We start from the raw sequence: 26937 nt of genomic DNA, 5'->3' as shown, positions 1-26937 counted from the left end.
CCTATTTTCCACCAATCGGGCGCCGAGCACAGTGTAGAGTGACCTAGATTCGGCCAATCACCGCGCGGCAGACTTGCCGGTAGGCAGCAGTCGGCGCGTGCCGGGTCCATGTGCTTCTGTGGCGTTTGAACGCTCGAGAGGCAGACGGGGACAAAAACACATGGAGGTGCTCTTTGAGCGGGATTAAACTCAATTTAACGCCTTTAAATAGCCTAATTTATACACTCCAGTTAGAAACTGCCCGAATAGAGACAGAAACGCTGGTAAAATTCAGTTCAATTGTTCTGACAAAAGTCTTCTGATATTTAATCTGAGCGCGTGACAGTGAACACAACACGATGTCCAGTCTGCCTCGTGGGTAAATTATTAATCATGTCACACATACATTAGAGGAAAGCAGACAGCAGTGGGCTTGTGGGTCTCATTATAAATCCACTCTGATGTTTTTCTGTTTTCAGATGACAGCGTGAGAAGAGCGGAGGGGCGTGGTGCGTTCACGTCCATCCAGGAAGAAACGGTGACAGCTGCTCCTCGTGATTGGCTCCAGAATGTAAGGGGCGGAGCGTTTCATGTAAATATATGATGCATTCAGGGACAATTGTATGTAAAATAATATAGATATGAATCGTAATCTGAAGTAAGAAAACGATTTTTCTAATTGTATATACAATTCTTTTAGGAAAAAAATATGATTCAGTTTTTAAATCACACAACCTGATGGGATAATTAGAAAAATCCTCAAATTAATGAATAGATAAAAAAAGATTGCCGAAAACCAAAGCTATATGTCAAGTGCCCCAATCTTTGGCATTTGTATATAATAATTTCACCGTTTTTTATAGTATAGATCTGCTCTTTGCTCACTGCTATCTGGGAGTGTCTCCTGATAATGCTGATAAACCAGATATACAAGATACAGAAATAGTTTTGGGTGGATCTAATAAACCCAATATGGTCAGATAATGCCTGTAATTATTTGAGTAAGAACATGAATAATATGGGATGCATATTTTAACAATCTTGATTTGAAATCGGTTGAAAAATGCTTCTTTTAATCCAGAATGAAATTCAAATCACAACCGCTCTAACGCCGACAGTGAAATACCTAATGTATATTTGCTACTATATATAGTAATGGAGCCATTAAAATTCACCCAAACAATATGATTAAAACAAACAAAAAAATGATTTGAAGAAAATACAAGTTAAATACAATATAAACTGAAAATATCTGCCACTTTTTAAAAATGGCGAGAAACTCAAAGTATTATTAATAACACATAGTGTGTGTATGTGTGTGTGTGTGTGTGTGTGTGTGTGTGTGCACAAGCGGATCAAAACTGTTGAAAACTCATAACTCCGACGCTTTCTCGCGCGCCGTGAAGGCAAATCAGCGGCTCGCAGGAGAGGGAGGGCCGCGCGTGGTGGTGGGCGGGGCTCAAATATGCAAATGATCCACGCCCCCAAGCGCCTTTCCCCGTGAGCAGTGACGTCACACGTGCGGCCCGTGTTGGTTCCAGCTGACTGAGAGAGAGAGAGAGCGAGAGAAAGAGAGAGAGGCTGAGAAAAGGAGGGAGGGAGGGCGCCATCAGTCCCATCTATCTGCCTCTCATACTATTGGATATTATTATTTTTTCCACGGGGATCTCTTTATTTCCTTCATCTTCTCATATTCACCCTCCAGTTTTTGTTTTCTCTTGATATTTTTCTTGCTCTTGTGTTCGGGGAGACTTTCCCACATCGCCGCGGTAACAATCTATTTCTAATCCTCTCCCTCTCTCTCCCTCCACTCATTGCATGGGACGAACACACGGTCGCTTTTATTTCTGCTTTTGATTTAATTTCTGGCTGTCACCGGATTATAATCCCCGCTGTCGATCAACCGAGCCGAGCCGGACCGGACCGGACCAAGGGCTACATCTCAGAAAGGAGTGATCCGGAGTGAGTTTGTTTCAAGAGGAACTCCTGAAGCTCAGAGGATGAACTGCACTCCATCAGACATGGGGCCATTTTGGAGATAAATTCTTCCCTTTCCATTTTTTTTTTTTTTTTTTTACATCTTTTATTTCGTTTCTCATTTTTTCTTTCTTTCATGGGACCCGCGGACAAGCGGAACATCAGGTGGAGCTCGTGAGCGCGCACAGCACGCGCAACCCGCCGTCACCTGCCCGTGCACCTTTTTGACGGCTCGCCTGTCAATTAGCGTCGCTAAGTGGATTATTTTGATCTTGAACTTAAAAGTGTTGCAGGTTGCTCCACACTCCGCCTACCCCCCCTTCCTCCTCACCCCGCCCCCCCCTCCCCCCCCCACCCACTCCCCCTCCTCGGCCCCCTGGAAGTTATGTCAAGGCCCCTCACCCAGCTCCTGCCTCCGGATCTGCCTGCCGGGGCCACCAGCCCCCAATTCGGGGCCACCAACCCAACCGGAAGCGCCCCCCAAGGAGGACACCTGACCTCCATGACCAACCTGAAGTCCCTCCTCCAGCTGCCAATCAAGGCCGACCAGAGAGGCCCCAAGGACTGCTGCGAGATGAAAGGTGAGAGTGTGTGCACGTGAGCATGTGCAAGTGTGCGCGTGTGTTGTGACAGCGAGGGAGAGGTGGAGACACACAGAGAGAGAGACAGAGACAAGAGAGAAAGAGACAGGGGTCCAATAGGCCTGCAACTTCTTAAAGGGAAATACCTCAAAGATCGAATCAACACAGAGGCTCTTGAGAAACATCGTGTTTACCTGAAATCCAACAAGATAAACGACATGACATGAAGTGTGAATCAGTTATGACAATAAACGAGGCCAGTACTTTAAGAAAAACCCTGACATCGCGTGTCTCCTAATGTGTAAATGTCACATTATGGCACATTGCTGTCATCTTGAACTATGCATGTTGTTGGTTGGGTTTTTTTTTTTCTAATGGAGCCTTTTTCCATTTTTCTGACATTTAAACGTCAACAGTTGCAGCCCTGCTCGAGTGATGTTTGCAGAAATTGCAGCAACATGACTATTATTATTCCTGCGTGTGTGTGTGTGTGTGTGTGTGTGTGTGTGTGTGTGTGTGTGTGTGTGTGTGTGTGTGTGTGTGTGTGTGTGTGTGTGTGTGTGTGTGTGTGTGTGTGTGTGTGTGTGTGTGTGTGTGTGTGTGTGTGTGTGTGTGTGTGTGTGTGTGTGTACATGTGACTGAGTGGGTAGGTGTGATTGTAAAAGACAGACACTGGTCTTCCAAACACGCTCGCATGCACGGTGTTTTCACTTCAACCCGCCTTCAGGATGTTTCTCCCGTTTTTTTTTTGTTTTTTTGCTCTTGGATTCGGTCGTGAAATTAGGCGACGGGGGACAAAATAAGCCGACATAAAACTGCGACGAATCTCCTGCCTCTGTTGAAGTGAAGGTTTCTGAGTGGGCTTGAATTGTTTCCCATGCGCCAGCTGCCGTGGCAAATATTGACCAGGCTGCTTCTCCTTACACGCACACACGCTAATAAATTCCGTTTTATCTGAACCACACATTTCAAAATGTCCTCACAAGAACAGCAGGTGGCCTCACGTCGGTCCTCGCAAGTCCGGCAAAACACAGTGAGCGAAAAAAAACAAAGAAGTAGCACTGTCCAGCTCCTCCCTGCAGAGTGGCGGCCCCTGGTGGCTTAATGGTGGAACTGCAGCTTTAAAAAATTTATTTTATTATCCTTCTCTCTGGAGGGTTTTTTTTTTTATGTGCATGAGAAGGAGGAGGAGGAGGATGAGGAGGAGGAAGAGGAGATGATGATGGTGAGCACAGCTGACAGTCTCTCCACAGAGTGAGAAATCAGCTCACAGGCCTCGACTCGCCTCGCTGTCAGCGCCCGACGAGCACATGCAGTATTCTCCTAATGATAGGTGATGCGTTCAGGGGCGTAAAGGCGACGATTGTGCATGGGATGCTCTCTGGACCCCCCCCCCCCCCCCCCCCCCCCGAGTTCTTGGTGCACGAGGGAAACAGCAGCTCTTCTTTCTATTTAAAATTTTTAAAAAAGAAGAAGAAAAAAACCCTCTCTCTCTCCTGGCTAGCTTTGTTTGACGCCTTCAAAAACACCCACTCCTCTCTCTCTCTCGCTCTCTCTCTCTCGTTCTCTCTTGCTCTCTCTGCCTTTATCTCACACATCTTTGAGTTCTTCCTCTCACACTTCCCCGTCTTGCTCTCCTCCTGTCAAATCGGTCCGTCTTCCACCCTCCGCCACCCCGGTCCCTCTGCTCATTTACATTTTCTCAGGCCTCGTCTTCCTCCTCTCCGTCTCATCTTTTACAGTAACGCTCCCAGCTCCCGGGCTCCTTTCCCAAAGCCGTTTATTTGCATTCGTCTCTCTCTCTCCTCTTGTAAATCTCACCTCTCGTGCATCCCTCTCACAATTTGCATGGATCATCTGTCCTTCTGCTGCTTTCCCACAGCGGTGCCCCCCCCCCTCCCCTTCCTGTGTCCCTTCACCCTGTCAGACTTTAATGACTCGTCCACTTCAGTTCAAAGTGTCATCGTCACTGTGATTAAGCTTTGTCACTTCCACTTATTCCTCCCATCCACCCTGAATGTTCTCTGCTGCTTCCAGCTTGTCTTTTCTCCACCCCCCCCCCACTCCCCGATTTCCTTTATAATCAACAGAAAATCTGTTGATATGAGATGAAAATATAGAAAATGTTGCAACTAAAGATCAAAAGAGGCACATTTAAAATGGATGACCTAAAGATATGATCAAGAAAAACATTGAACATTGACAATGTAAACTAAATTCTGCAAGATAAAGATGAAAAAAGAGACACTATGATAATAAAAAGCGCATGCTATAAAAAAAAAGAAAAGCGCTTTGATAAACACATGAATCAGGATCAAGAGATACGGTTGCATCACTATTTTTGTTCTGTGAAGCATAAAATCTTTCAAAATGAAAGAAGATGCGTTGGAATAACTCGTTGTTTAGAATTATTAGGACGTCAAACGAACAACTTGAGGATATCTTGGCTAAAAATGATAAGTTTGCACAACTTTTACGCATTAAGATGATGAGGGAGTTGGAGAAAGGCTTTGTTTTGTTTTTTTATTATTTGAGTTGAGTCTGAAATCTCAAAAATCTCTTGCTGCGAATTTGTGGAAACTTGCCATTTAACAAAATATGAACCATATCTCAGAACTCATTTTAATGATTGGTGTCTACATTCAAAGTACAACAAAAAGTCCTCCGTGTGTAATAAGTAATAAGTTTAAGCAATAAGTAGTTTTGCAGCTTTGCATCCATTTCTTCAGATTAATGTTGTGAACTTGTTGCCTTTCGTTTGCTCAGAGCGGAAGCGCATCTCTTTTGTTTGCGAGACGATCTGTTAACGTCCATCCTGTGGTTTTCTCTTTCCGAGAGTAATTCGGAGGCCAGATTGTTTCAGGTCATTCTCAGTAAGTCATCCAACGCATCAGACCGACGAGAAGGACGCGGCAGACGACGATAACAAAGAGATTACATCCGCTGTCGCTTCTCCTGCTGTAATCTCTCTGCCTTTACATTATTTTTAAAAATCTCTTTAAAATTGAGTTTCCAGCCTCCCTCAGTTCCTGTAGCTTAGCCACCAATCCCCGTCACTCTCCTCCTCCCAGTTCAGTTAAATATGCTCTTTTATTACTATTTCATTGGATTTTATTATTCAGTGTGCCACTTATTTAATATGCGCTTTTGGCAGTGTAATTTCTTAGAATAATATTACCAGAGGATCTCGGTACAAAGCTTTCACTCTTGTTCCGGCTTCAGTTAAATGAGGTCCCTGCTTAATTTGCAGGGTTTCCTTTTTTGTTTTTTGTTGTTGTTTTACTTTTCTCCTCGTGATGGTTTATTGATGCCTGAGGTCCGTATCTATCTTTCCATCGGACACAGCACAGCACAGGGTCACTCAACGTAACTTTATTTATAGATGCCTTTTAATGATTGTGACCAAAGTGCTTTACAGCAGACTCTGGACACGAGCGCAGGCAGACCGTCCGCTCTTTGCCGGGCTGTATGTTTTGAATTAAGCCAGTGTAAAAACAAAACTCAGATCACACCTGGAAGAAATTCTGGGGATTCACGTACGTCAGATATTTCCGTGAATGAGTCGCCTCCTGGTGGGAATTTGTCGGAAATGGACAGATTAGAAGTTTTAAGAAAGTGTCAGAGAGGAGAGGAGGAGCTAAAGAAGTCAACGGTGCACTTAGTGCCTTGCTGAAGGGCTTTCGGAGGGAAATCCAACCTGTTACTGAACGTTGTTGGTGAGATTTCTCATGAAAGCAGAGCGGCGAGGCGCTTTCGTTCGGATTTGAAAAAGCAATAGGCAGTGAATAAAGACTTTATATTTTCGAAAACGTGTCCAACCTTTGGTCCTAAATGTCATAAAGGCAAATGAGCTATTAATGAATTCTAACCCGGGTCCCACATACTCAAGGTCGGGACGATAATCGTTCTGTGTGACAGTAAGCGGCTGCATATATGGGCCCGAAAATTCCACTTATCTGTCTTCGATGGTCTTCCTCGCCAGACAAAGACAAGCCGGTGGACTCCGATGAAGACTCTATGGGCGGCAGCGGCGGCGGTCCGGCCGGCGTGGGCGGAGGCACCCCGGGCTCCGGCGCACTGCGGCCCAACTCCCAGTCGGCCTTCCTGGGCCCGCTGCTGTGGGAAAGGACGCTGCCGTGCGACGGAGGCCTGTTCCAGCTGCAGTACATGGACCTGGAGGAGTTCCTGACGGAGAACGGGATGGGCATGCACAGCAACGGGCCCAGCTCCGCCAGCGCACAGATCCCCTCGCAGGTCAGAGCCACGGCCTGTGTAGAGTACCGGAACGTCTTCACTTCACCGAAACACTTTGAACTACTGACGAACCTTTCTGTTTATAAAACACCAAAACAAAACTATAATTTTTCATCTATATCATGGATCCAAACATCTGTTTACAACAATGTCTTCCAATTCGACACTGATTTTAGAAACACAAGCAAAGCTTGTATGAGGTCATATAAAATATTGTGACCAATGTTTTGTATGATTTCTCGAGGGTTTCATTGTGGTTTTTGATTTGTTGCTACCCACATTGTCTTCCCCTATAGAATCATTTATAAAGTGTTATGTATGTATTTTCCAACATGATGGTTGGATGCCATCAGTGGAAGCACTTTAAATTTAACATAATATTTAAAACAAAATAGCCAAAGTGGTGTTTTGAGTAAAAGAAACCATGGCTTCAGCCGCTGCTAAACAGGTGTAATATTATTGCAGATTAAAGACACAAATATGTGTGAACCACTGAACAAAACACAAGTGACACATTTCCTTGTAGAATCCTGTTTTTTTTTTTTTTTGTGGCGCCCGACAGAAAGACTTGCTCCACCGCCTCAACAAAACCCACTTCCAGTTTTCGCCCGGCGTCGCTACCTTTTGCAGATTCTTCTTGCTCGTTCGGGTTAAAATCTCGACGTCGCCGAATCCAGCTCCGGCGGTGTTTTTTGGGTAGCAACATCTGCTGTCGCTAAAGTGTTGCGAGATCAAATCCCACGTGGGACGACAGTGTTTCCTTGGCTGATGGAGCCTCATCGCAGCCACGGCGTCAGCCGCCACATCCAGGTGGAGCAGCTGTAGCTGCAGCTGCTCGGCGCCGCCGGCGGCTGCACGCGGCCACGGCCCGGCCTCTTTTAACGGGAGGACTGAACCATAAATACATCGCGGATTACATCGCATCAGCTCTTCTTTTTTGGAGCGTCTGTTCAGCACTTCCAGAAACTAGTGATGCATTAAAACTAGACTCCAACAGATTTAAGACAAATGCGAAGCGCCAGAAAAAGTTTTTTTTTTTTTTTTTTTTTTACTGTGTCGCTTAGAAATTGACCAAAGCACATAAAAACATGTAAAATCCACATTTTGTCTTAGTTTATTCATAGACAGTATGAGATAATAGTCACCAATGATAACCAGTTGGAAATAAAAACCAGTGCTCATGGGAACAAAGTTCTATTTAGTATAGAGCCCATTGAAAACAACCAATACTCTCATAAAGACGGTATCTTCATATAGAGCAATCCAAACCACTGTATTAAAATAATCTGAACTAATATGACCAGTGGGATGAAGCAGGCATTTATCTTTGATGAGGCGCTAATGGGGGCAAAATGGAACCAATGTGTTCTCATTTAATTCAATTTAATTCAATTTCAAATATGTATAGTGCCAAATACAGCTTAGTCCTGTTGAGGTACTTGTAAAAACTTCAACCGTTCCACTTGACCAAGCACAAGTGATTGTGGAAATAAAAAAAAATAAAAAATCCTGTTGGGCTAAAGGGACAGGAGAGAAAAGGATTGGGGCCAATAGGAACCAATATACACATTTAGGTGTAAATTGAAATATATATACTTATTTGGGGGGCCATTGAAAACGAATGTGGCCAATAGGGCAAAGGTAGTAAATTCACCATATAGACAGCCTTCACCACCATTGGGAACCACTGGGAACATGCAGAAAGTATTTGCTTGTCTCTTGTGTGTTTTACTCAGCATTAAACCACATAATCTTCTTTAGTGAGACGTTGCAATGTGAGTTTTTTAAGCCTAAATGTAATCGCCAGGAGCGAAAGGTTCACGACTGTCTAAAAATAAATGCGACGACACGCTGCCAGCGTCACGACACTTCTGTTTGCAATGTTATCCTCCTCCGATCCCCCGACTATGACCTTATAACCTTTTATCCTTGTGAGGAAATAAAAAAAAACAACAAATGTCTCATTTAAAGGTTTATTTGGTTGAAATGAACCGCGGGATCTTTTTTCCGGGTGTTTCTGTCGTCTCCACAGAGCTCCCAGTCTGCGGTGCCCAACCAGAGCTCCCAGTGTCCTCCGTCCTCTCCTCCGCCCTGCTCCTCCTCTTCCTCCTCCATGTCATCTTCATCCTCCTCGTCCTCGCTGCTGGGACTGGAGACCGTGCAGCCGCAGCCACCGCCGCCGCCGCCACTGCCCCCTCAGCCGCAGCAGCCGCAGCAGCCGCAGCAGCAGCAGCAGGAGCAGCAGCAAGGCGTGATTGGAGGACCGGAGTGTCTCCATGGTGAGTGACCACCAACTATGACCGGCTGACTTCAAATGTTAATTTGGCAACTTCCTGCAAGTGACGAGGTTGCTCTTACCCGCTTGTGTTTCAATTGACCCAAAATCCCTCTTGGGTTCTATACTATCAACCAATCAAAACATAGAAAATGATGCCATTGTAGGTCTGGGAAAGTTTAATAGTCTGTCTTTTAAAATCAAAGGCAGAACAGGAGAGAAAACGATCAGCTACAATAAGTTAATTGTATTTCAGGCCGATTGGAGAACAAACCGCAGATCAGGTGCTCCTGGTTTCATTTGATATTTTACAAAAAAAAACAAAACCAATACAGTTACACATTGGAAAGTCTTCATCTGTAAGCAGAATTCTGCTGTGGGGAAGAGATATTTTTAATAATTGTCACCTCTTGAAGATGCTGGAAACAAAGTCGCAGAAAGAAAAAGTCTCCAGATTAGAACAGGCGTCCCTCGCACGAGAGCGGCGACGTTTCTGCGCCGCCTCAAACTTCTCCGCCAAGCCCGACGTACAAAGGCTCTGATGCAATGTGGCACTAATGAGGACGCAGGCCCACAATCCATTTCATCAACCAACACGGTTCAACCACTCTGTGCCTCCCAACAATAACCGGACTGGAAGTTTTTTTTTTTAATTACGTCTCGCTGCGATAAGTGTCTGACAGTCCCCTGCTCTCCGGCCCTCCTCAGCTCGCTGTTCTCCTCCCTTGTATATTCATAATTTATTGTTTCCTCTGAGCGGCTTTTTGATGTGAACCAGAAGTGCCAGAACATCAGACGAGCCTTTTTGTCTTGTCTTTCTTCAATTCATTTATTTATCTATTGTCTTTTGGAGATTTTTTTTTTTACAAGCCTGACAACTTCAGAATCGGACGAATTGAAAACCACAAAAGTCGTCTTTATATTGCTGACGGCCATGCTCATTTTTTTTGTCGTCGGAGCGATCTGGTGAATCATTGCAGCTAAATTTGTGTTGATTTATCGGCGACAGACTGGCCTTGTGTCTCTGCGAATGTTCAACCTTCATACCGACATTTAAAGGAAGTGTGCAGACGAAGAGAAAGAGAGCAAACCTTTCCGACACCGTGCTTCGATTCTGGACGTTGGCTCTTTCTCTTTGTGTGTTCCGCTTCTGCGTGAGTCTCCAGTTCCTTTATCTGCACAATTGGTGACTTTGAATTGCCTGTAGGTGAGAGTGTGTGCATGTGCGTGTGATTATTTGCCATGTGATGGACTTTTGAGCTCTTAAGGTGTTTCCTGTCAGCCGCCCATCTCTGAGCTTCCGGCAAACCCAGGTGGCATGTCGCTGGTATAGAAGACGGATGAATGTTTAATTGTATTTAAATAAAAACCAGTCTGGGTGTTCACAGTGCATACCACTCCATGTTTCCAAATATATCTGCAAACGCTGCTGCCAGCCTTGTTGCATCTGTGGTGTTAAATGTTGACTGGAGAGCTTTGGCTTGAATTCAGTGTTTGTGCACATGAATCGAGTCTGTTCTCTGAGTGTTGGTTGATAATGCTGTAAAAACCTGCAGCCGCTGAAGTTCAAGCCACTTGCAGGCAGAAAAAACATGATGGAATCATAACTATGACATTTTAGTTTGCCTATAAGTTGTTGTTGTTGTTGTTTTTTTTAATATTGGTCTTCTTACCCAAAGTGCTCCATTGTAAACAGACTTGTTATAACAAAGTGCATTTGGTCATTTCACTGGAACTGTGGCAGGAACTCACGTTTGGATATTTTTAGGAGGAGAACGTATCATGACAATAGATACAGATGCTTGAATGATCTCTTTTAGTTGCTCGAGGGACAAAGTACAAGTAGGCTGCAACTTCTGGTTGCAGTACACTTTGATATGTTGTGATGTTATTTGATATCATACAATCTCGTTCAGATGTATATTATATGACACATCACGATGTGATAAAACATTATCTAATTCATAAAGATTAGATACAGTTTTATACGATAGGACTGTCCACGTGAGCATGTATAAACATTGTAAATGTGGTAGATATATGCCAGATTTTTTTTAATTTTTTATGTGAAACAACATTATTGATGTCAATCGCAGTATAACAACACCAGATATATGTTTTGTGTTTTTGTTGACACATCTCAGTGCCACACATTTCATCCATGAGATTTTGAAATAATATCCTTCAGTTTGATTTACACCAAACTGCAGCACTGTGAGGTATCTGCCCCTTTTCCTGTTTTCTTGCTGGTCACTTTGAGTGACGTCTGCTTGTTGGACGACCGACTGCTCCGCATGAGGAATTCTGAGACGAAGGAAAACCAGGGAGAGCGAAGGAGAGCTCAGCAGGATCCCATCCTGACTGATGTTCCCGGGACATTGTGTTTGGTTTCTCATTCCGAGTCATAAACAAATAGGAGAGGAGATGCTTTGCAGGGAAAATGAGCTGTAGAGGAGCGTGAAGAAGAGCTGTTAGGAAAAAAAAAAAAAAAAATGAGACTCGGAGCGGGAGGCAGCCGAGGGATTTTAGCCACGATAGAAAGATAGAGCTGCTGCTAACAGAGAAGAGAATACCTCTGCTGTCTTTATATCTGCCCTGAGTGCTTCCATGAGTGCCTATGAATACACCTCATCAATGTGTGTGTGTGTGTGTGTTTCTTTATATGTGTGCGTGCAGTGTGCTGAACTTCCAACGTGCATATGAGAGCGTCCTCTTTGTTTCCACATTTGCATGCAAGTATGTAGGCTTTAATATGAACATGCTTTCATCTGACTCTGTGTGTGTGTGTGTGTGTGAGTGCGCGCGTGCATGTGTGTGCTCTTTATTCTGAATTATAAACACGTGACTGGGTTGAGCATGATGCATCCAGCCAGAAATCCCTCAGGTCGTTGTGGAGCTGAAGTGTTACTACAGAGCTGCAGAGAGAGAGAGAGAGAGAAGCAGAGAAATAGAATAGATGGAAAATAGACTGGAAATAATAATCTCATCCACATGCACATGTTTTACTTTGATTTTAATTCATTCTGGATAAAAAAAAGAAAAAAAGAAAAGAGAACAGCTCAGAGGGAGGGAAAATAAAAAAAAAAGTAGGGAGGCAGCTGTGGTTCTATTTATTTCCAACTGTTCTTTAAAATGCTGCAAATCATGCATATTCACATTTGTGAAGACATGAATTAAGCTTCCTAGTTGGAGTGGGTGAAGGAGATAAAGACTTCATGTTTAAAACAGCGGATCGCCACTCGTGGTTTACACAAATATTCACCTTTTGTCGTAAAAAAAAAACCCTCCACTGAAGCTATTATGTCCCTCAAAACTCCCCCGATGTGAACACAACCCTCTCTTTTTGCTTTTGACCGACATCCGCTAAATTCTCACGACTATAACAAACCCCGATCACCACAGTTTCACCACATTTTACAGTGAGCGTAAACCTCTTGTGGCAGCTAAACCACTTCGCCTTCTAAAGAAAAAAAAAAATAGATGAAGAAGCGTCTCTCATGTGTTTAATATGTATTTCAGCAAAGACTTTCACGCAGATTATCTGTAGTATTTATTACTAAACAACTCAAAGAAGTTTCCTGTTCTGAGGAAGTGTTGAGCTTTTGGAAACAAGTAAATAGTAACCAGAGTAGTAAACACTTGACATAAAGTGGCAACACGCGTCTTTAAATTGGCCGTTGATATGAATTTATTATGTGACCCACTTCTCTCTTTGTCAGAATCTGTATTGCAGCTGAAAATCCATAATTAGATTACAGTTACTTCTTCACAATGTATTGACTTGAGCACCAGCAAACAGGAGTTCAGTGAAAAAGCAACAGAGCTGCGGTTTTTGCTGGGGATAGAAGCTCCGGACGGTTCTAATGCTAATGCTAACAGCGTGCTCAGTAAACAGGACAGAGAGAGACAGCAGCTCTGTTGTTTGGACTAAAGTATCAGGAAACAACCGATTGACACTTAAAGTTACTAACTGATTTCACGATAATCGTTTCGTAAGAGAAGTTAAAGCCGTCGGCTATAAGTTTAAACTATGGAAGTCAGACTGTGTGGAGGTGCAGCATCCCCCCCTTTGTTTCCAAGAGAACGATGGTGACTCACCTCAGCTTCGTGGTTCAGACCAGACTGCGGCTCCAGACGACACTTCCAGGTCATTCCACTCATGTCCAAATCCTTCCTCGTAAAAAAAAACAAAAAAATAACAGACTTTTAATCTGAGATTCCCACGAGCCCGCGCCTGCTGGAGGATGCATGAACTCATTGAACCGCGACGCCAAAGCATCTGCTGCACTGTTTTTTCCTCTGCTTTTATAAAGATGTTCTTTAATGACGATCGACCGTCAAACCGCGGTGTTTACACCGCGTTGGAGAGTTTGGATAAAGAAACTTGAGCTCTTGACTCTCTAAGGAGAACGTCTGACATGTGAAAAAGATGAAATCTGAATCTGAATCTGAATTTCTTCTTCTCTGAGGCTGAGCTGTCCAACTCGCTTCACAGTTTTACTTTTTTACTGACAGGCTTTAACACTGAAATATGGCATGGGAATTATCTTCACTTTCAGGTCTGTCGCTGTCTCCCAGTATTTTCCTCCCTACGGAGGTATTTTACAGCTAAACAGTCCAGAGGCGTGAACGCTGACTGGACAGCTGGGCGCCAGCTTTATAAATAAATAAATAAAGTGATCAAAATTGAAGGGATGAGTATAATTCCTCTGTGTAAATTGTTCTGCAGTCCTTGTTGGTGTTTCCGTCTTTGATAGCAGAATCCAAATGTAGGAGCCAGTATTAGTTGTTGATGTTCGTCTCTAACATGTTGTCAACACCTTTCTGAAGGAAAATTCCTCTTTAAACTTAAAATCCCCTGGTTTGTTGACATCTTCTGTATCGTGTCACAAGATCCTATTTGTACACTCTGATCTTGAGCGATCCCTATTGGCACTGGAAAAATTATCAACGGTCACAACATTTAAGACGATTCTTGTGGCTTCAGTACTCTATCTTTGAGAAGGTCTGGCTTTTGTTCGGGCTGAATCGGTCAGAAGTTGATATTTTTGCTTGAGTTTCCGAGGATGACGTCAGCTAGCGAAACATAAATACCGTTTGGGGGCGACAAATTCTGGTTTCTTTGTAAATATATTGACTTTGAAATGGTCTTGTTTTGGTGTGTTTGCATTCTCAGAAGTAATATATTTCATGGGAAGTATATTCTAAACTTGCAGAGTAACTTTAAATATCTTTTAAATTCTTTCCATATAGCTTGCATAACATCCTGATAAATATCAAACGAGGATTTGAGATTCATTCTGTGCTGAATCGGAAATATCACTCGGAAAACAACACCTCGACTGATCTGAGACGCATTAACGTCTGCGACACTCAGACTGAAGATTACAGTGGTGAGAGAACGGTGGCGATATAGAGAACGGTGGTGATATCTTTGGTCTTGGCTCTAAATCGATGGTCCTACGTTGCACTGTGAGAACGGTTCACCGACATCAAGGACGGCCAACATCAACTAACTAACCAATAGAAATGACGTTTGACATGACGTACTGACCAGCGCGACACCGGCAACTAACCAAAACCGATGCTTTGGGCCGACAATGGCAAAATATTTAAAAATAATATGTAAACAACTACGTTTTTGGAGATTTCTCTCCAAACATAAATGCCACAAGGGCGAGAGCTCCGTTCATGATTCACTAGTTTTTGTTTGTTTTTTTCTGTGACGTTTTATTCTTATAAGAATAACATAAACGTCAGCAAGTCAGCCTCAGATGGAGATAAAGAGTGTAGAAGCGGCGCGGGGCTGTTCAAAGAGGAGCTCTGCTTTTGAATTGGAGGCCAGTCGACGAGGGGAGCTGCTCTCCTGTTCCTTTAAGAGAGGGGAACGCAGGGTGCTGCCACCGCCAGCCGCTGATTTAACATTCAGGGCCGTGATTAATCCTGGCGAGCGAAGGGTTAAACAAGACACTGACTCTGCACTCTGTAACACTGCACAGAGATAGAGTGAGAGCGCGAGAGAGAGAGAGAGAGAGAGAGAGAGAGAGAGAGAGAGAGAGAGCTGGAGGGGCAGAGCAGGAGCTCAGTCAAGAGAGTTCGCTTTGCATGTTTTGAAATCCCTCTCTCTCTCCGTCTCTCACACGCTCGGGCCATGTGCGGCCGCCACGTCACGTGCCGCTGCAGAAAGCATTGGAGCGAGAGAGAAAGAGAGAGAGAGCGAGAGAGCGAGAGGGGAAGGGAGAGGCGGGAGGAGGAAACAGAGGAGATTACAGAGTCAATAAACACAGAGGATAAAGCAAAAAGAAGAGAGAGAGAGAGTGACAGAGGGAGACTTTAGTGATTAAAAGAGATGGCTCCTAATTGAAATTCGAAACCGATTTATAAGGGGACCAAAAAAAAAAAAAAAAAACATCTCCCTACATGAGAGTCTCCAAGAATTATTTATCTCCTGCTGTTTGACTTAAAACCAAACAAACCTGAAAAATCACCTTCAGGCTGTAGAGTCTATCTGCTGCATCATCAGAGCAGAAAGGGACGGATTTTAAGAACGATCCAGACGACCTTCCTATGATCGGAAACGCACAAATGTGAACCGGGAAGAATAATCAGACCGGGAAGCTTTCGCAGCTTTTGTTTTGCGTTCTGCGTCACAATCTTCCAGGAGACTCAGGATTACCGTCACCTTATTAGACAATTCGCCCTCGACACTCCCTCGAATCACGAGCCTGATCCGCAGCATAGCCAAGCTGCAATTATCTCCTCTGATGTTTGTGTGTTTGTGGCCAGCGTGGCGAGGAACCGGTTATAAGATGTCACAGTCGCTTTGCAATAACTTGCTGATCAAAATCTTGTAACTCAGTTATGGCGACTGAAGTTTGTGAGCTGCTCACTCAGGAACATCGATAGAGCATCTTCCTCCAACTCAGTGAACCCGGAAAACAACTAATTCTTCTGCTTTCATGAGTAATCGCACCCTGGACATGCACAGATTATTATTATTATTATCATTATTATTAAAGAAATTACACAGGAGAAGCCAGGTACTTCATATTTTCACATAACTAGCAACTAATTCCACAATTTCAGGTAACTAATAACTGTAATCAAGTACTTTCAACAACTCGCACAACAAAATGGAACCTAATGGCTTATTTGTTGAGAAGTAACTATCAAACCACGCGAAATATCTGCTGTTGTGTTTTATGCACACACACACAAAAAAAATAGCTGTAATTTACAATCAGGCCGTCGTTTGTTGTGTTCACACAAACATGTGATCTGAGTCAGTCGCAGGTGAGCAGGTCAGGCTCATGCCGCTTGTGAGCGATCGGTGAAAGCAGCCTGAAGCCGTTTAGTGAAAACAGCTGAAGAGATCCAACACAACAGGAATACTGTCAAAAAGTGATAACAATGAAGGAATATGGATCCTCTGCTGGCTGTAATTTTATTTTCCCGAGTTGATAATCTGACTATAATATCACATGTTGAATTATTTCACAGGTTTTTTTTTTGTGTGTCCATATTTGAATACGTCGATCTCTGAAGAGTGGCTCAGCCTGGGGGGGGGGGGGGGGGGGGGCGTCCAGCAGGTCTCCTTTGACCCGTCCTCTATCCAATTGTGTTTTGCGGTTAACATTTTGTGGAGAGCATTGTCGGTGTGCGTCTGCTGGAAAACGTGAAGCAACAGACGTGCAGATGCTGTTCTCAATCTGCAAAACTCCCCAGCAGAGTGGGGGTCTGTTGCTGCACGTCCAGGCCCCCCACCCCCTGTGTCATGTGCTCAGGGGCCCAGTCAGTGTGTCATAATGTGATCTGACCATTGGCAGAGCCTGTGCAGCGATTTGGAAAGGGGAGGTGGACGAGGAGGAGGAGGAGGAGGAGGAGGAGGAGGAAGAGGAGGAAGAGGAGGAGGAGGAAGAGGAGGAGGAAGGGTTGGGGGGTGGGTGGAGGGGGCAGTACTGTCTCCACACTGCTGTGACATAACTCCCAGTCAGTGTGTTGACATTAGGAACAACACTCCTGGGGTGTGTCACCTGGTGTGTGTGTGTGTGTGTGTGTGTGTGTGTGTGTGTGTGTGTGTGTGTTCCGCAGCGTTTTGCACTCTCATGTGACGGTGCACGTGTCTCAGTGTTTGTTTTATGTGCAGCAGCAGCAGCAGGTCCGAGCCTGCCTGGGCGTGTACGGCCCTCTCTGACAGTAGACTGAAAATACAGCAACACCAAAACAACACATTCCAGTTTGAAAATTACGTTTTATGTTTTATATTAAAAATATATATATATATATATATTTAAACACACTTGGCGAATGTTCAATGGTGCTTTGTCTGGTTATATCCTGAAATACTAACTTCATCTTAAGGAAAATAATCAAGAATCAATAATAAGAATTAATACAAAGAAGCACTTTAGACAGTTTACTGTTCATTGCATAAACAATACAGTTTGCTGCACACTATACATACAATAATTCAAAACAAAAGCAAAATCCTAAATATAGAATAAAAATACATTCTGAAATTGATTCAATAAAAAATAAATAGAATCATATAAGTAACAAATATCAAATAATTATCAAATAATAATCAAAGTGTAATAAATAAAATTTAATGATCATAGAAAGAATTAAAAATAAAATATACACTATCATAGGACACACATGTATTAAAATAACATAAAAATGAAATTAATATAATATTAAAATAACATATCAACTCAATTAACTAAAATTGAGGCTATTTGTTGTGAAATAATGTAATATATAATATAAATAAACTATTCTGGACTTAACAGTACCAGTTGTTTACCTAGTTGTAATGGCAAAAATAACAAAACCTAACATTTAAAACAATGGAGCCACCAAATATTTATATGTATATATTACATCAATTTAAAAATTAATCACAGCATAGATGACAGGTTATAATAAATAATAACATAAATGATAAAAAAAAATTTGGGAGGTGGGGTTAAATATATTGTTTGTAAATAATATTTAAAAACAGACTATTTTAGACAAACGGCTAAACATAGCGCCTTGGGACTGGAATAGTTATAAATGTCAGAGATGAGTGTAGCTTTGTGAACGTTTTCCAGTGGAGTCCGAGGAGCCGTCTCAGTGTTTACGTTACAGGGAGGGGAGCCGTCTTTGTGTAACACACTTCCTATATCGCATTCCACGTCTGTATTGTGTTTCCGGCTCATGTTTGTGAATTAAAAGAGCAGCTGCTGGCAGAGCGCACAGTTCAAGTCCGTGTCGTCCACCGCGGAGCAGGAAATGAGTCACTGAGTCTTTATCTGATTACTTGCTGCTGGTCGCAGTACCAACATCACCGCTGAAACTATTTATTACGACAAGTATCTCTGCGTGTTGACATTGTGATGGCTGGCATGAGAACTGCTGCTAATAGTGATGCTCGTATTACTGCTACCAGCGCTGTATATAGCACTGTGACGGTTTAATACTGCAGCTGGCCGGCGTTCCACGTCTACTGTAAATACTGCTGCTACTCCCACTTTTACAACAGATACTGCTCAGACTTCTGCCGTCGCTACGATATACGGCCCTGTGACTTCTGACGCCAATGTTACTGCAGCGTGTTTCTGGTGCGAGTGCTGGTAGAAGCACACGGGGAGTAGAGCTGCAGGACATCAGCTTGTACTCCTGCGGTCTGAAGTAGAAATAATCAAATAATTAATACTAATAATAGTTGTAATATTTTCATGTTGCCCGAGTGTTTACACGTTTAAAAGATTTAGAGACTTTGTTCCTTTTACAATAGTAATCAGTCACGAGTAAATCAACTACTTTTGACTCAATAATATTTATCGAGTCACAATTTTGTATTAAAATAACCGTTTCTCTGTCAGCTGCAGACTGTGGATTCCAACTTAACATTGCAAGTAATTACAACTTAACTTTCAATTATTTGACTGTAATGAAAACTGACCGTAAATGAAAAAAAAAAAACCCACTGCAAAAGTAAACAAAAGTGCTGAATTACAGTAATCATGGCAGATGTTAATTGTTACCTCCATTCTTGTATAATTTGCATAATTATAATCTTCCTGGTAATTGTATTGTTTCCCTTTTATTACATAAGAACCTGCTGAAGCCCGAGCCGACGTACAGACGGGAGGGAGCAAACTTTAAATTGAAGTGCTCACTTCCATCTGCCACCGTGTTTTCTTTCGCCTACTTGCACTTGAGATTTCGGTTTCCTACATTTCCCAAAATGCCTCTGCCGTGACCCGCCGCGGGAGCTGCGGCGAGCTTGATGCATTCAGGTTTTTCTGTGTAGGTGGACCCGAGTGGAGGTATAGTTAGATCAAACAGGAGATTAGTCGAGAGGAAGAGTTGCTCACCTGACTCTCAAAACCTCAACCCGTCTATTTTCTGCCTCTGTGGGCGTCTCTGCCCACGACGGCCCCAAAACTACCTTGCATGGTATAAGCGCTGCAGCAAAACAAAGGCTGGATGCGATCCAGAACTTGACTTATAGCTCAGGGAAGAACACTGCTTGTTGCAGCAACACACTGCAAAACTACTGTGGACTTATCAACACGCTATAAACATGAACAATGGGAGAACACGGACAATCGAATTGGACGTTACGGTGACTGTCAGATATAAAACTACCGAGGCCCAGGAGAATACGGACAGCGAGTCGTTACACTCTGGAGGCAAACGTCGTTTTTATTGTCCAGCTACTGAGCATGTGCAGAAGAACTAGCTACGAAATGCGCAGTTGCAGCCTTTCAGGTGTCATGGAAACGGGGCCTAAAGCTACATTTAGCACACAAACTGCAATCAAGAACATATTTTAAGTCACTCGTGAAGGATTTGCACTACTTTTTAACCTCAGTAGCCATTCAAGTCTCCCCAATGCATTGCAACAAGGAACTGTAGTTGCATGTTAATTTTTTCGTGACTCGTACAAGTGTTGGCGACGTGTTCAAAGTTTCAGTAAATCATTGGAATGCATCGGCACGTCTCCTCAGATGATCAACACGTCCTCTGCTGGAGACTTTACACTGTTTCCAAATGAAGGATTTGGGCCGGGACGCCTTCGCTCAAGGAGAACATGAATAAGAGATAAACGCTCCAAATCTGATCCATGATTTTTTTTTTTCTTTTTCACCGTGTACGACCTTCAAATCCATCAGACGTTTTGTGCGGCAGCTTGGGTTCTGCCGTCTGCAGATTCCTGCCTGAGATTTGTTCGCTGCCATGAGCTGCGCTCCGGTGTTTGCAGCCTCTCGGCCCGAAAAAAAAAAAAAGTGAGTGACAGGCTGAGAGAGAAACACATAATCTGAGCGAAATTAATGAAAGCGCGGAGGACAGAATGTGCGAGCCGGTGGCCGCTTCCTCCAAATGTCTCCAGCTCTCAGACAGGAAATGAAGCAGGGGCGAAGCCTCGCTTTGGCGGCTGTTTACCCAGCAGCAGCAGCAGCAGCAGCGAGAGCCGTGTTCTTGGATCAGTTTCAACTTTTTGCCCAAAATGGTTGTTATTAGGACGAGGCTTTGGACGGACTTATCCAGGATCAGTGCGTCCAGCTGCCAGAGATGCAGATCAGGCTCATCGGATGGAGCGGCTGCTTGGCGGGCAAACAGACGGAGGACGTATAGACGGGATAAAGAGGGGAACGTATGGCGGCACGTGAAAAGCGCCACATAGATTATATGCTGTACGATGAGATTGATGGATGCAGGGCCCATAAATGCACACATGTAGTGGTTGTTGCTTTTTTTTTTTTTTTTTTTTTTTAAAGCTACATGGAACCTGCTTCCTGATTCCAGTCTCGTTTAGGTGTCTGCATGTTCTTTCTGGGCCTCAGGGAGCCTCTGAATCCTCTAATCCCACTACTCGAGTTTAGAATTAGACATAGAATGTATATATGTGTGTGTCTGGTGATCTGTGAACTGCTGATCAAACATGTACCCGCCTGGACGAGCTCCACCCCGTGATGTCTCTTGTCTTAGCAGTGTTTACTGGACAGCCTCCTGTCCCAGTCTTATTTACCTTGTTTTTAATACTATCTTTGATTTGAATCAGGAACATCTGTTTTCAAATGAGTCAAATCTGACATTCATGTAATGAATGCTGAGACCAACCCTGTAAAAACGGTGTAGACAGTATAGACATCTATAGTATATTGGAAAGATGTCCAGATCTTAGACGGATTACAAAGATGTGTCAAGATTAAATGGGAAAAAAAAACCCTTTGGTCATATAAATTCAGGTGACTAATATTATAAACATTTTGATTTTACGCTGTAATTGTGGAGCATTTACCACTAACATGTAGTCAAAATGAATCAAGCTGTTAAACCATTCATGCATTGTTTTGAATTCATTTGTAGATATATTTTTTTTAAATGTCCTAAAAAGACGAGACAGCTGGCGTTCATGAGCACCATACTTTAGTTGAAAAGCTGTTAAAGAGTCTTTTTTTTTTAACAGTCTGGATTGTTGGCGCAAAGCCAATGAAAATAAGTTCCATCACATGTAGTTTCATGGCTTTCAGTCATTCTGTGGTTGAAGCTCACTGCCGCACACACAACTTGTGGACTCACACGGCTGCAAACCTCAAGTCAGCTGGTCGACAGATTTGTTCCCCGTCGTCCTTCATAAAGATCACTGGAGAACTTTTCAGGCTCCTGCTGTCATTGTTTGACGAGTAAAGAATCTCTTCGCTATATTTATTTATTCCAGTTGTTGAGGCCGTATTAAACTGCGATCGCACCAGATTATACCACCGAGCTGCCTGGAAATGGAAGCCTCTTTCAGTGAAAGAGGAATTAAAAAAAAAAAATCTGGTTTGGTCCACGTGCGCCAAAACGTCAAACTCTGAAGGGTCGCCGCAACGCCGCCCCGTAAACAAACCTCCGTATCTGCGGGCCCGTGTGACTTCTGTTTACAAACCGCGGTTTGATTGCGGCTGGCCAGCGGGCGGACAGGAAGAACCAAACATACAAGAACGTTCAACTTTTCCACTCGAGCGTCGACGTGCAGTGTGATGCAGCCGAGTCACACTGAAGGTTGCGTGATTCCAGACTCTCATGTGCAGAGAGGACGAGGCCTCCGCCGGGGGCCTTGGTGGGCCCACAGGTCTGGAGAAAGTGACACTTTACTGTCAAACCGCGATGAACGAGGACTCTTTTCACTGTCAATACACACATAGCATTGCTATCCGGAGTTACTATTTCACAGAACTCCTGTTTACTGGAGCAAGCGTGCCTCATTTACCCTGAACTACTGTGACTCAGACCAACATTAGCATGTGTTAACAGCGGCTGCGATTAGCATTAGCCGCCTTAGATAAATATGAGCTCACGTGTTTAATATCTGCCTGCATGTCGGCATCTTTCTTTTTATGAAATACTAACATCTCGACTATGAAGCGCGATCCTCCAAATCACTGATGTGACTTACTGGAGCTCCACACTTTTGTCGTGAACAGTTTTATAGCTAAACATCTTCCCGAAACACCTTGCATGAAAGCTGTCGCCACTATATGTGTGAATGTGACTGAGGAAGTCCATTTGCACGCGTTCAGCCTTGTTAGTGTCGGAAAGCTGCACCGCTGTCAGTGGAGGAAGCTACTAAACGCGGGTCACGACTTATATTTTGGCTCAGTAGATTGTGTAAAAATGTGGGTGAATGTCAGTTCCCTTCACTCCTTGAGGGTTTTTTTTTTTTTTTTGTAATCGGATCCAAATCACGGAGGAGCGACAAGCGGTCCAGCGATCAAACGCATTTAAGAAGATTTCATCTCAAGAGTTCAGCACAAGTTTAAACCTGAAAACCGCCATTCACAGAGTTCACACGTCCTTCTCGCTCAGTGCGGCTCCAGTGTTTTCAACTGGATTTCTGACCGCAGCCTGCTTGGCCCTCGGCCTGCCGTGCAGTGTCAGACTGATTTCCCACAGCTCTGTTGAGGAATCGGTCGGGCTGTTGTGGCTGATGTGCATAAAATAAAATGACTGGCAGCTCGCAGCAGCGGCCGGGTAGCAAATCAGTGTCAGTCCTTCTGCTCGGACTGATGTTTCCAGAAAAAAGAAGTGCTTTGAATGCACAAAGGATGCAGAGGCTGAGCATAAGATGTTTTCTTCATGCAGCCAAACACAATGAATCATGTCAATATGCCTGCTTTTAAATAAGAGGGATTTTCTCAAAGGTAGTAATGAATCCTTTTCTTACAGAAAACTGAGATTTATTATTTTATTTGCTCAAATAATAGTCTTTCCTCCACTGTTTTGGTTGATATTGGTCACCAGCTTTGTGGTTATTTATAATCTGTGGCAGAATGCCCAGAGCTGCAGAAAGCGCCTTACAAACGCTGCCACTATGGAGGTCTGAACAGTGCTGGATGCTTGCTCAACTCGTGATTTTATACCTCTTTTCCAAGGAGGACCAGATATGGGTCTTTTGAACATTAAAAAAAGTGGGAGAAATGTCACAATAAAGCAGAAAAGCTGCAGGTTAAAGCTTCAGTGGAAGAATTTTACATTCAGGATCGAGAAGCTTTCAAGTCGTGGTATTCTGGCACTTATTTCACATCATTCCAGCTATGATTTTAACACCCATGATTGTGCTTATGCAACACAAGTGTTGATTTTATGGCAGTGCTCTTCACAGAAGAAAAATCCACCTCTTCTCAAATCCGCTGTAATCAATACAAACAGGAACACGAGATGTGATTTATCTTATTTCTCAGAATATGCTCACTTCAGTTCAAGTACAATGGTTGTGGAGCTGCAATCATTGTTTCACATCACAAAGGGTTAAAGAAAAAACCTGAATTCATCCCACTCGTGCACCCTGTAGAGTCTTTCTGGCTCACTGCTGACACCTGGTGGCGGATTCCTGTTGCTGCAACGGTGTGGGATTGAAGAAGAGAAGGACCACAGATGGTTTAAAATGTAAAATTTTTAAAAGGAGATTGTTAAAGGATTCAACTTTAGTTCCAAAGCCACAGTTAATTCATCAGGGATGAGTGGATGTTTTAAAGCAAATGCATTTATTATTTAATTTAAAAAACAAACAACCTCGCATGTTCCCTCCCCCCGCCCTGTAGTTTAGACTTAAACGTGAACATATTGTCCACAGCCTGTAGGGTAATCCTCTTTATGGTCAACTCATCTCAGAGGGCCTCGCTCCAGGCCCCGATGCTCTGTGGATGGAGCCTGAGAAACTGACATGTGACCCCGAGGCCAGTGGAATGATGAATCCACACGATTCCAGCTGAGAGAAGCCGCCGCCACGCGTCTGTTGTTTGCTGCTTCCTTCTGCACAGTTCTTCTGTACAGTTGAGTTGAGTGTGACATGTGAGCGTCCTCGCCGAGGGCAGATGGACTCTAATCTACAGATAAAACCAGATGATGATGACCGGATGGTTAAATGAGTAATCAAGCTGCTGATTCTGTGTTTATTGCATCCAAATGGACCGATTATACATCACTGGAAACATGAGCCTGAATTAACTACATTTTTTTTTTAAATCTTTCGTTCTCTTTAATATGTAACCATCCAACATTTTGTTTTCTCTGCCCCTCCTTCCCAGGCGGTCAGGCCGTGCCCCAGGACCCCTCACCCTCCTCCACCTGCCCCCCCGGCCCCCCCGGCCCTCCCGCAGCGGGCGCCAACGGCAACAGTGACATCATGGTGAACTTTGACCCCGACCCGGCGGACCTGGCGCTGTCCAGCGTGCCGGGTCAGGAGGCGTTCGACCCGCGGCGGCACCGCTTCAGCGACGAGGAGCTGAAGCCTCAGCCCATGATCAAGAAGGCTCGCAAGATGCTGGTTCCCGACGAGCAGAAGGTACTACATCTCCCACAATCCTCGTCTGTCCCCCGCACTCCTCTCCGGCCTCGCCGCCGCCCACCGTGAACAAGCGGCACTTTCTAAAACATTAAGTTCGGCTTGAAAGCTTTGAAAGGGCTGAAAACTCCTCGCGGCCTCATCGAGGTCACATTTTTTTCCTCCACATCCAGTTAGATTTGTTTCACTTTTCAACCCGGAGCTCCATCATAACAAAGGGCTGCGGCTCGCTGACACCCGGAAAAAAACCAAAAAAACAACCCAGGATGAGCGAGACGCCCACTATTATCGATGCCTCCTGACGAGAGTCCTAAAATATTTGAGCGCTCGGCTCGTTGCGCGAGGCGAAGCCCTCTGATCAATGGCTGCTGCTTTCACAGTTCAAGCGCGGAGCAGCTGCGGCTCCTCGGGCGTTTGTAATTTATGGTGAGATGAAGGCGCTCACCTTGCTGGATCTTATAAATCGTTGGAAGGCAGGTTGAGGGGGGGGGGAAGAAATGATCTCCAGCAAGAGTTGGAGATGCTCTCACCGCGCGACAATCCGATGCTGATTTAGGGATACGTTTCAAAACGTATATCAGGGCGCGCGTTGATTCTACCCTGGAAAAAGAAGCTCCGCAAACATGGCGGGTGTGCACAAATTCTCCCGCCATGAATCTTTCAGATGGATATCTCTGCAAGGTCTCACTTTCAATTTGACCTCAGATATTTTTGCCTTCGTGAGTCTAAAAGTTTAACACAACATGTCAGTTATTTCCAATCTTCTCCCCCCCCCCCCCCCCCCCCCCCCGAGACTTTCATGCCGACAAACTTATTTCGTGCCTGAAATAAACAAAGTTGCAGGATATTGTGGGGCTGCAGGAAATGTTTTCATTTATTTATTTGTTCCGTGTAGCACACTGCTCGGCCGTCAATCCTCCCTGCTTTACGTGTCGATATGTGTGAGTTTGAGCTTTCAGTGTGCGTTAATATTTGTGTATTTAAGCAATAAGGCAAGAGGCGATGTCCCAGTGTATCAGTGGGTTTGTCCTTCATGCAGGTTATATTCTCAATTCTCAAAACCGTAATAGTTTGAAATCGGCAGAACATTTCAGTTAGTCTCATTACTGCCTGTCACACATACATTTGTTCTCATATTCTCATTCGTCTCATTGAAATGTAATCCTGCACTGCAGAAGAGTAGGATCAAGTGTCCATATCAAGTCCTGTGACACTTGTTGAACTTCGCTTCCAAAGGGCAAACCAGGGATGAGAAGCTCCACGCGTTCACACGTCGACTAAAATCAGGGATGCGCCGATAAATACGAGATAAAAAAAAAAAAAAAGAACATGCGGACTCCACAGGGTCTTCTGCTGACCGCGTGTTTTGGTGGCTGTGGTACAAAAGTGGAAGAATTGTGTCTCAATTTCCTGTGAGTGGTTTTGGTGTTCTGTAGTTATGAGTATTCAGCTGTTGCTTCCTTTCCTCCTTCTCCTCCTCTCTCCACATCGGCCATCTTCTCTCTCTCTCTCCCTCTCTCTCTCTCCACATAACTGACCCTTCTCATCCCGCGCTCTTCCTCTCCTTTTGTTTTTCTCGCCTCCCACGACCTCCGCCACCGACAGGACGAGAAGTACTGGTGCCGGCGCGTCAAGAACAACGAGGCGGCCAAGCGCTCGCGGGACGCCCGGCGGCTGAAGGAGAACCAGATCTCGGTGCGCGCCGCCTTCCTGGAGCGGGAGAACGCCGCGCTGCGCCAGGAGGTGGCCGACATGAGGAAAGAGCTGGGCCGCTGCAGGAACACCCTCAACAAGTACGAGAGCCGGCACGGAGACTTGTGAAGGCCCGAGAAGACGAAAAGAAGACGGAGGCGAAAGGGGGCGGGCGGGTGGTGGTGGTGGGGGGGGTGGGGGGGTGGGGGAGGGAGCGGGAGGGGAGGCGGAGGCGAGAGAAGGGCAACCCAACAACAGCAGCACTTTAGTTGAAGTGGCGAGGGGGGAGAGGCGGGCGTAGATCTGCAGTAAGCGCCGAGCGACACCGGGCGCAAACACCACCAGAGTGTTTTTTT

At 44.4% G+C, this 26937-nt stretch overlaps 1 protein-coding gene across 1 annotated transcript; it reads left to right on the top strand.

The window, feature by feature from the left end:
- Window positions 1-2341: 2341 nt before the first annotated feature.
- dbpa (D site albumin promoter binding protein a) lies at window positions 2342-26716 on the top strand (the record flags this gene model as incomplete). The annotated part of the gene is made up of 5 exons (XM_080516362.1): window positions 2342-2537; window positions 6520-6791; window positions 8824-9070; window positions 24633-24889; window positions 26495-26716. The coding sequence occupies 5 exons, from the start codon at window positions 2342-2344 to the stop codon at window positions 26708-26710; spliced, it is 1188 nt and encodes a 395-aa protein (XP_080372488.1). The 3' UTR covers window positions 26711-26716.
- Between the last annotated feature and the right edge of the window lie 221 nt (window positions 26717-26937).

Source organism: Blennius ocellaris (genome assembly GCF_963422515.1).
Source record: "Blennius ocellaris genome assembly, chromosome: 20".
NCBI classification, from domain to species: Eukaryota; Metazoa; Chordata; class Actinopteri; order Blenniiformes; family Blenniidae; genus Blennius; species Blennius ocellaris.
Note: the sequence above shows the minus strand (reverse complement) of the source record. Positions and strands in the feature narration are given on the sequence as shown.